At 43.0% G+C, this 11,212-nt stretch overlaps 1 protein-coding gene across 1 annotated transcript in view; it reads left to right on the top strand.

The window, feature by feature from the left end:
• Window positions 1–1,364: 1,364 nt before the first annotated feature.
• UNC80 (unc-80 homolog, NALCN channel complex subunit) overlaps window positions 1,365–11,212 on the top strand; it is a 195,549-nt gene continuing 185,701 nt past the window's right edge. The window contains exons 1-2 of the mRNA XM_044304892.1: window positions 1,365–1,456; window positions 8,284–8,332. Coding sequence (XP_044160827.1) covers window positions 1,365–1,456; window positions 8,284–8,332 — 141 coding nt within the window. The remainder of the gene's footprint in view (window positions 1,457–8,283; window positions 8,333–11,212) is intronic.

The following is an 11,212-nucleotide window of genomic DNA, read 5'->3' as shown; positions in this document are numbered from 1 at the left end:
TATCCCAGCTGCCATACACACGGTCACATGTCCCTTATCAGCCAATAGAAGCTCGCAGGCCCTTAGTCTCCACATACACACAGTTTTTCTCCAGGTTTCCATAACAACCCAGGCATTTTTCTTCACTGCTGTAGGTCAGCTTTAGCCTAGGACTACACGACGACATGTGTCGCATGACACATAGGGCACAACTACACTGCTACATGCATCCATCTTGGATGGATTTTTTGCGACTGTTTTGTCGCAGTGCGACACCATAGCCTATCATTATAAAAATTGTTGCGCGACATTGGTGCGACAGAATGTTGCGTGACACATGTCATCCTGCCACTATTAAAGGGGCAGCTGCTGTGGAGATCACTGTTAAAGGGGCGGGCACTGTGGAGGTCACTGTTAAAGGGGCGTTCACTGTGGATGTTACTGTTAAGGGGGCAGGCCGCTGTTGAGGTCACTGTTAAAGGGGCAGGCACTGAGGAGGTCACTGTTGAGAGGGCAGGGGCCACCATCAAAGGGGCAGCTGCTGTGGATGTCACTGTTAAGTCAGCAGGGTACTGTGAGGTCACTGTAAAGGGAGCGGGGGTATTGTGGAGGTCACTGTTAAGGGAACGGGATACTGTGGCAGTTACTGTTAAAGGGACGGGTGCTGTGGAGGTCTCTGTTATGGGGCAGGGAACAGTGGAGGTCACAGATAAGGGGATGTCCCCTATGGAGGTCAGTTTTAATGGGTGGAGTGATGTACAGGTCACTGTTAAGGGGACGGGCCCCTGAGGAGGTCAATGTCATGGGAGTGGGGTGCTGTAAAACTCACTGTTAAAGGGGCAGTCTGCTATGAAGGTCAAAGTTAAGGGGATGGACTGCTGTGCAGGTCCCATGTTAAGGAGGCGGGGCACTGTAGGGGGTCAGTGTTAAGGGGTGAGGGGCTGTGGAGTTCACTGTTATGGGGGATACTGTCGATATCTTTTAACAACACACAGAAACATTAAGTGAAATAGATGTAATATACCCGTGCGAAGCCGGGTCCTACTGCTAGTATATATAAATATATATACACACACACATATATATATATATATATATACATATATATATATATATAATAAAAATATGACATTCCACAGTTACATGAGACCACAGGCTTCCATCCCTTCCTGCTGTCACCAAGTATCTCATGTCTTCCTCTGACATACAGGATAATAACATGAGGTAAGCAGAGCTGCAGTTCTGCTCTCTGCCACTGGGGACAGGGCACTGTCCATGAGGGGAGGTGCTGAAAGCAGAAAATCACAGGAGCAGACATCTTCCCGAGCAGGAGGCAGGAGGCTGTGGAGGAGAAGAGGCACCGGGGGCATCCTGCAGCTTCCAAGATGGTGAAGAGGAAGAGTTCAGAGGGGCAGGAGCAGGAGAGGCACCGGGGGATCCCACTTCCCATACAGATATTCCTGTGGAGACAAACTAGGTAAATATATTATATATATATATATTCTACATATAGATACAGAATGGCAATCCTAAATATATATATGTTATATTATGTATCTGCATAGTATGTATACCATGTATCTGTATAGCTGAATATTATGTATGCTAAGTAGGTATGTTGTATACTTTGTGTTACTATACAAGTATAGACACATATATGTAGCCAAACATATGTACATCTGCATATGCGTACTGTATAATGCACATGTGTATACAGGCTGTGTATCTTTATAGCATCTATACTATTATGAATCTGTATATTATGTACGTTACTGTGTGTATGTATGTTGTATACTTTGCTATATATAGATATATACACACTATGTATGTTGTGTACTTTGTAATATATATATATACATATATGTTTTTTACTATATACATATATACACTATGTATGCATGTTGTATTTTATATATATACATGTAATATGTGTATATATATATTTATTTATATTTAAAAAATATATATTATTATTATTATTATTGAATGAATTCCCCCTCCACTGCTGCCTCAATCATAATTAGTAAATCCACTTCCACCCTCTTGCTCCCAGCCTCCATGGTGCTCACCTCCCTCACACTGTTTTGCAGATGATTTCCATGGCTGTTTCAGCCATATCTCTTGTATCTCTTCCTTACGTTTCCTCACCCAGCTACATGTTCAGCCATCGCAATCCTCATTGAGTTGAGAGCCAGTGGTAATGCATAATGTCTTATGTAACCTGAGAAGCCATCATTCATAGATGTAGATGAGGAGATGTGTAACATATCATTACGTGGATTTACTGCCCGTTCTGTCCCTTTCCTAAGCAGTGTAATTACCATAAATACTGTTGGGGTCTGAACATCTTGATCAGAGGACAGATAAGAAGAACCAGAGATTAGACATATTGAATATAATATATTAGCTGTATGGCTGTGGGAAGCTGTAGGACTCAAATAGCAAGTGAATAAACCTTTAGGGGAATGAATCCCTCTGTGTATACAGTAGGTCCCCTGGGAAGGAAAAGAAAAAGGGTGAATAAGGACACCAGGATAGAAAAATGAATGAGGGCGAATAGCGTTGGATAAATGAGGGTGATATATAATATATAGGTGAATAAAACGTAAATACGTCCTATATTTATCTACTTATAAGTATGTGGGTAGGTGACCAGAATACTCTGCTTCCATCAAGAGAACATGGATATTGGACTAGACTTAAAATGATCCATTATACAAAAAATTTAAAGAATAATTAAAAATATAGTTATGTTCATATATTAGTTGCCAACTCACTTTACGGGGAAAGGGGCCTGAAGGATAAACTCAAGACACCAACAGGTCTCACCTCCCCCGCCGAGATCGCTTGTAGACTGTTAGAGATCGATGTCAGCTTCAGGAGACAGCATCTTCATCAATGACCTTTATTAATTATCTCAACACGTTTTGGGGGTTACAGGCAAATCCCCCTTTTTCAGGAGCAATATAACAATAACATAAGAGTACACAAGACAGACATGAAGCTGTAAGAGCCACAGTATTTTTGGTGGAATGGACCAACTAGTGCTGATAGGAAATGCAGTAATTTCCTTTATACACTAATGATCCTAAAATTGACCCCAGATAGAATTTTATGGACAGATTCTGACATATATGCTGGGATCTTCCATCAATCACATTGTGGAGGGCAGACGGGGCTCATGGTGCATGCCTATGGCAAACATAACACTATCATCTGGGTGAGATATAAGATTCTGTTTTTTTATAAACTTTATGCTTAGAATACAAAATTGCAGTGGACACTGACACATTGATACACAAGCAGAGCAGTGGGAGAGTGGAAACAGAAGGAGAGATTCTCGCTCCTCCCATCATCGTGTTGACGTTAGTGCTCTATCTAACATGTTTGTATCATGGACTTGGAGAATATACTTATATACTGTAAACCTGATGCTGGGTACAGTGAGATCTCTGACTTCACATGTCCAGGGTCTACTGGAAAACAGACCTTCTTTAATCCTTAAGTATCTGAGGATGCTTGGCCTTATGTCGGTACTTTGGATGCAATACCATTGTTGGGATGGCATGTCAGGCTTCTAATTGTGTATAGAGTTCAGAATGGGGCACATATATGCTTGGGAGATCAGCCTAGGGTCGCTGGACTCCAGAAGAGGGTATCCTGTCTTCCGCCATCAGGGAATGACTTGTAGGATCACAGGCTCTCCGCCATTTTCACCAGATGATGTTGACTAGACCTGTGAGACTCCCACCAGACAATGACATAATGGTGGCCTACATCAATTAGCAGGGAGGAACAAGGCTCTGGGACATTCTAAGAGATGACAAGGGTTCTCTCAGGAGTTAAGGCATACCATTTAAGGTGTCTTTGACAAGGTGGTATTGTTTTACCTCGTCCTCTGGGATGGCCCAGAAGGCTTCCGCTGCTCTCCTGGATAGCTGGCCGGATAGAATGGTAACCCTTTCCTCTGGGGGTACCTGGTAAAGTACACACTATCTTTCAAAGTCCGCCAAATAGCTGTCGATCTCCCCCTCTGCCTTCTGGAATTGTTTAACTGCAGCTAACGGTACCTTCCACTTTTCTGTGATGGCCGGAGTAAGGGTGACTGGGGGTGGCTCTGGAGGTAGCTGGGCAATAATTAGTTGCAGCTTGTATTCCCTCTGTTCTCGAGCTTCTGCTGCTACCTGGGACAAAATCTGTGCAAGTCATTCCTCAGAGGGGTTTGGCCCATAGATCGCCAACCGCTCCCTCACTATGTGAGCCGTTTAGTCTCCAGATGGGGTAGGGGTATCAGCCATGGCAGAATTCCGATCCAGCTGCAATCAGCTCCCTCTTAGGTCGGTTGTTGGCACTCCCTCCACGGCTTTCCAGTAGATCCTTGAGGGTTGTCCTTTTTAGCTGCTCATATCGGCTTTCCATTCGACCTGCATGCCTCCTGGGGTAGAAGGACCATCCCACCGCTGCCACCAAATGTAACGGTATCAACCTTTAGTGCCTTCATTCTCCCCTGGTCAACGTGGCGCTGTAGAGCTGCTCCAGAGACTTCCAAGCCGAGTTGCGATTTCCAGTAGCCGTGCAGCTGTTACAAGAGCTAGCAGTGATATAGCTGTTCCCTACAACACAAGACGAGGCTGCGAGTTGAGGGTAAGAAGAACAACATTTATTGGTACCACCCTTGGCCTCATATACCAGTCTCCATGGAAGGGGACCTCCCCTGGGGACCTGATGGAGAACTGCGTGACAAACACACAAACCAATGGAAATAATCACACAATCCGGGACAGTCCCACACAATGTCTCCCCTCTACCTGGGAGATAATCAGGTTAGACACTGTAGGTAACGTAATTATCTCCAGACAGTAAAACCACATTGTGCATAAAGACTCCCATACAGGATGTACAATGTCTCCCCACTGACGGGGAGATAATCAGGTTAGACACTGTAGGTAACCTAATCATCTCCAGACAGTAAAGCCACTTTTTTTTTTATGCTCCCAAAAAGTACCCAAAAATCCACAAAATTCCAACAGACAACCAGAGGGCTTCTGTTACATGGCTCCCTCTCAGTGGAACACGCTGGCGGATCCGGTTTGACCCTTTTTCTGTGCATCTTGGGGCTGTCCAGTCTCTGTTATGCAGGGTTGAGATCAGTCTGCCAGGGTAATCCATCTGCGTTGCCATTCTGTTTTCCGGGCCGGTACTGGATGGTAAAGTTGTAGGGTGGGAGTGCCAGACTCCATCTCAGTAGCCGGCCATTGTCCACTGCAACATAGTTTAGCCACACAAGTGGATTATGGTCTATAACAAGTGTGAACTCCTGTCCATATAAATATGGAGTCAATTTCTTTAAGGCCCACACCAGGACTAAGCACTCCTTCTCAACCGCCCCGTAGTGGACCTCTCATGGAAGAAACTTTCTACTAAGGTAGGCGACAGGGTGCTCTCCTCCATCTTCTCCCACCTCGCTCAGAACTGCCCCCAGTCCGAACATTGAAGCATCTGGGTCTCCGGAGCTGGTGAACTGGTCCGTTCCCTTCTAGCTTGGGCCCTGGTCGTCACGGTGTGTGCAGCTGCTGTAGAGGTGGGAATGTAGGCAGAAGTGAGGGGGCCCACATCATTGCCCAGAAGGACTTCTGCAGGTAAGGTCTCCATTATGCCAACTTATACTACACTGGATCTGGCTCCCCAGTCTAGGTGAACATGGGCGGTAGGCAGGCGAAATACGGCTCCCCCAGCCACTCAAACAACTACCGGTTGGCCCGTACGCTTATGGGCTGGAACTAAGTGCCTCTGTACCAGTGCTATGGTAGCCCCAGTGTCAGGTAATCATTGGGTGACCTGTCCATGAAGTTTGAACTCTTGTCGGTGCTGCTGTCTATTATCCCTGGAATCAGCATGAATGGGATTGACCTCATACAATACCCCCAGATATTCCTCACGGTGTGTGTCTGTGTCGAGGCACTTGATGCAGCAAGGGTTGACACAGGGGATGAGTTGTTCCAGGAAGGTCGGGGAGGGCCAAAAGGGCAATTGGCCACTAGGTGTCCTGGTTTGTGGTATCCATGACATTTCACCTTGGAATACGCTGAACTATTCCTGGAAGAACCAGCAAAATGAGGGGGGCCGGGTGGAACAGGGGCCCTAAACTCCGGTCAGGGAGAACCAAAAGGGCAATTGGCCACTAGGTGTCCTTGTTCGTGGCATCGGTGACATTTCACCTTGGAATACTCTGAACTATTCCTGGAAGGACCAGCAAAAGGAGAGGGGCAGGGCGGAACAGGGGCCCTAAACTTCAGTCGTTGAGCGGGTCTGGATACAATGGGGACCCGGGCATCGGCTCGAAGATTAGGTCAGGATAACGCTGGGTCCAGTCACCTGGAATCCGCATACTCATCGGCCAGGCGTGCCGCTTCTGTGAGGGTGTGGGGATGTCGGTCTCTTACTCAGTTGCTTAAGTCCTGCTGTATATTTTTTAAGAAATGCTCCAAGAAATGCTAGGCAGATACGGCCTGGCATCCATTAATCCAATGGGTAGCGGTGCGGTGAAACCTGTTAGATCATTCCATGCGAGTGTCCCATCCCTGTTTTTTGGCATCTCGGAATTTCCGCCAGTATGCCTCAGGAGTTAGGGCATACTGTTCAAGTAAGGTGTCTTTGACAAGGTGGTATTGTTTTACCTTGTCCTCTGGGATGGCCCGGAAGGCTTCCGCTGCTCTCCCGGATAGCTGGCCAGATAGAATGGTAACCCATTCCTCTGGGGGTACCTGGTGAAGTACACACTGCTTTCAAAGTACACACTGCCTGGCTATGAGCTGAGCGCTGCGATTGGACAGCGCTACAGCATAGGAGAAGGAGACCGCGGCAGGTTCCCCTGGGTGGAGCCAAACTATGAACATACCGGAGGCTATAACCGGAGAACGGAGCGGCGCCCGGGGATAACAGTAAGTGCAGGGGATCCCTGGGCGCCGCTCTACACGTCTGTATAGTCAGTTTAGATACTTTTTTCTGGTGAAAGGTCCTCTTTAAATAGTAAGGGGTAGGCAACTTTCCTATTGGTTGCTAGGGATGTTGCTAAGCTCAGACATAGACATTGCAGCCTTCTCATTGGCCCACAAGCAAGAAGGGAGGTTACTGACGGAAAAAAAATATCTAGAATATTCGAAATTACGAATATATATCACTATATTCTAAATATTCGCAAAGTGCCGATATTCAGGATTAATATTTGCGATTTGAATATTCGCGCCCAACACTCTTTCCAATTAATGCAACCTGTATTTGAATGGAATGTATCGGCTCTTTCAGCATTCCGAGGACAATCCCTGGCTACAGAACCATAGTAAGACATTTCTTTACTGCCATCAAAAACATTTGTCCAATCAGGAGGAACCAATTCCTTAATAAGACCTACTAATGGTTCTGCAGAGCCTTTTTAACCTCCAGATGAGGCAGGCCGTTTTTTTTTTACCATGAAAGGTGGCTTTCCTTGTGACCATTACATTTGCTAAGCAGGTGAACAAAAACTACAGGCATTAGTAGCTAAATTATCATATTTGTTTCTAAATCCAGAGGGAACATCCTTCAGACCTGAATTCCCATAGTGTACCAACATCAAGCAAGAGATGGGTCTAGCTGCCTCCTGTGCCAAATCATTCTCAGAGGCATTTAAGGATATTGCCTCAGAATATAACTAGACTGAACATTGAAATTTCACTAGACAGACCACAATTTGTAATCACTCAGGGTGGTAGTAGGGCCATGAAGTTCACAAAACCCTCCATAGCTAGATGGACCAGAGCTATGATACTCATAGAGATAGACAATTGTGTCCAAGAATATTTGATAAAGGTAACAACGGCTTCTTGGGTAGAATAAACACATGTTCCTTTAGAAAATACTTGCAGGGCAGCCTAGTCAGGTGTACCAAACACTTTTATTCATCTCTACAGGCCAGACCTTTGCCTTTGGGAAGACTGTTCATTAGTTCATTCAGTTTTATGTGCTGGAATTTCCCACCCTTGTGCCGCATCCCCATATGTTTGTGTTGCTCTCCAGACATCCACAAAAGGCAGAATTGACTTAAGCAGTTCCTTTTATCTGTCGTCCATACAGCAGCATACATTTGCCATTTTTGAGCATTATTTCTTGTGGTGCTCCGCTTGGTTGGAGATATTTAAAAGGGCTGTTGTAATGTATGTTAGTTAACCGTTTGTGTCATCTGTCCAGGCTCCTAGCAGGGGTATAAATCCACATATGGATTTGGATCTAGAATGAGTATTTATCTGTGCCATGTTTTCTTTTCAGCGCATTCTTAAGACCAAAGCTTGGCAAACAGTATGAAGCCTCTTGTGTGGTACGTATAATAAATGTATGATTACTCTAGTAGTGATGATCTATATGTTGCTTAAGGTTAATATCAAAAGTAATAATTGCCACTGCTGTGTAAATCTGTAATCAGTTATTATATAGGTGCAATAAATACCATCTTTTCCTTACAACAATTTTTAAAGAGGTTCTCCTCCAGAACTAGAAAAATATGGCTGACTTCTTCCAAAAACAGCGCCACACCTTTGGCAGGTTGTGTGTGGTATTACAGCTCAGCCCCATTTATTTCAATAGAGCTGAGCTGCAATATCAGAAACTCACACGTGGGCAGGTGTGGAGCTGTTTTTGGAATAAATCAGCCATGTCTTTCTAAACCTGGACAACCCCTGTTGTTCAGATGTTTTGTATGAGTGTACAAAAGCATAGTTTATTTCTTCCAGAAACAGTGCCATGCCTGTCCAGGAGCTGTCTATGGTATTGCAGCTCAATCTTTTACAAGTGAATGTGGCTGAACTGTAATAGCACACAGAGCCCATGGATGAGTGAGGCGCCGTTTCTGGAAGAAAGGAACTCCTTTAACCACTTCACATCTGGGCCATTTCCCCCTTCCTGACCAGGCCTAATTTTGCAAATCTGACATTATGTCACGTTATGTGGTAATAACTTTGGAACACTTTTAATTATCCTAGCCATTCCGAGATTGTTTTCTCATGACACATTGCACTTCATGACAGTGGTAAATTTGAGTCGATATATTTCACCTTTATTTACAAAATAATCCAAAATTTACCAAAACATTTCAAAAATGAGCAATTTTCAAAATTTCTATTTCTCTGCTTTTAAAACAGAAAGTGATACCTCATAAAATATTTATTACTTAACATTCTCCATATGTCTACTTTATGTTGGCATCATTTTGGAAATGTTATTTTATTTTTTGGGGACATTAGAAGGCTTAGAATTGTAGAAGCAAACCCCACATTTTAAGGACCAGTTCAGGTCTGAAGTCACTTTGTGGGGCTTACATATTGGAAACCCCCATAAATGACCCCATTGTAGAAACTACACTCCTAAAGTTACTCAAACTTTGTTAACCCTTTAGAATTAAAGGAAAATTGAGATGACATGTCTAAATTTCACTTTTTTGGTAGATTTTCCATTTTAATCCATTTTTTTATTTAACACATCGAGGGTTAACCACTAAACAAAACTCAATATTTATTACTCTGATTCTGCAGTTTACAGAAACGCCCAACATGTGGTTGTAAACTGATGTAAGGACACACGGCAGGGCGCAGAAGGAAAGGAGCGCCATATAGTTTTTCAAAGGCAGATTTACCTGAACTGGTTTTTAGATGCCATGTCCCATTTGAAGCCCCTCTAATGCACCCTTACAGTAGAAACTCCCAAAAATGTACACCATTTTGGAAACTAGGGGATAAGGTGCCAGTTTTATTGGTACTATTTTGGGGTACATATAATTTTTAATTGCTCTATTTTACATTTTTTGTGAGGCAAGGTAACCAAAAAAAGGCTGTTTTGGCACTGTTTTTATTTTTTATTTTTTACAACATTCATCTGACAGGGTAGATCATGTGCTATTTTATAGAACAAGTAGTTACAGACACAGCAATATCAAATATGTCTAGTTTTACACAATAATAGCATTTTTTAAACCACAAAAATTATGTTTTAGTGTCTCCATAGTCTGAGAGCCATAGCTTTTTTATTTTTTGACCGATTGTCTTAGTTAGTGATTGGTACTATTTTGGGGGGGCATACACCTTTTTCATCGCTTGGTGTTGCAATTTTTGTGATGTAAGGTGACAAAAAATGTTTTTTTTTTGCACTGTTTTTATGTTATTTATTTTACAGTGTCCAGCTGAGGGGTTAGGTCATGTGATATTTTTATAGAGCTGGTTTTTATGGATGCAGCGATACCTAATATGTATACTTTTTTTTTATTTCACTTTAACACAATAATAGCATTTTTGAAACAAAATATATCTGTTTTAATGTCTTCATGTTAGAGCTATAGTTTTTTTTTTTTTTGAGCGATTTTCTTATGTAGGGGCTAATTTTTTTCAGGATGAGGTGACGGTTTTATTGGTACCATTTTGTGGGACTTTTTGTGATGTAAAGGGACAAAAAATGGCTTTTTTGACACGGTTTTGATATATTTTTTATTGTGTTTATCGGACGGGGTGGATCATGTGATATATATATATAGAGAGAGAGAGAGAGAGACAGACAATCGTTACGGATGTGGCAATACCAAATATGTCTATTTTATTTTTATTTTTTTCTATTTTTAACTATTTTTAACTTTATTTTTAATTACTCAATTGGGGAATAATTATTTATGTAAAACCCTTTTTTTTTTTTAAAAACACTTTATTGTTTTTATTTTTATTTTACATTTTGCATCCCCCATAAGGTCATACAAGACCTCTGGGGGACATTTACCTTCACTTTTTTTTTAACATTGATTTCTCCTGTAACTGGGGCTGACATAGTAGCCCCAATTACAGGGGAATACACCCCGCAGAGAGGCTGTACAGCAGAATACAACGCTGTACAGCCTCAGTGCAGGGCTAATCGAGGTCTGTAGAAGACCCAACAGCTCCTGCACTCTCCCGGCCCCGGTTGTCACATGACCACCAGGCCGGGACAGGAAGCGCATATCGCTTCCTGATCTGTATACACAGAGAATATAACACCTCCAGCTACCAGTGACTGGTCGGACAGCTACCTCTGTATACACGAATAAAAACAATTAACAAAACGAATACAAAGCAGTGAAACAAGAAAAACTGTAATCTGCAACTGAGTTGCAGTCCCAAATCAGTGTTCTCTTTTTGCTTTGCAGTTTTTATTGTGAGGTGGGTACCTTTCACAAATAGCCAAT

This window comes from Bufo gargarizans, chromosome 8 (genome assembly GCF_014858855.1).
Source record: "Bufo gargarizans isolate SCDJY-AF-19 chromosome 8, ASM1485885v1, whole genome shotgun sequence".
Classification (NCBI taxonomy): domain Eukaryota; kingdom Metazoa; phylum Chordata; class Amphibia; order Anura; family Bufonidae; genus Bufo; species Bufo gargarizans.
This window is presented reverse-complemented; position numbering and strand designations above follow the sequence as displayed.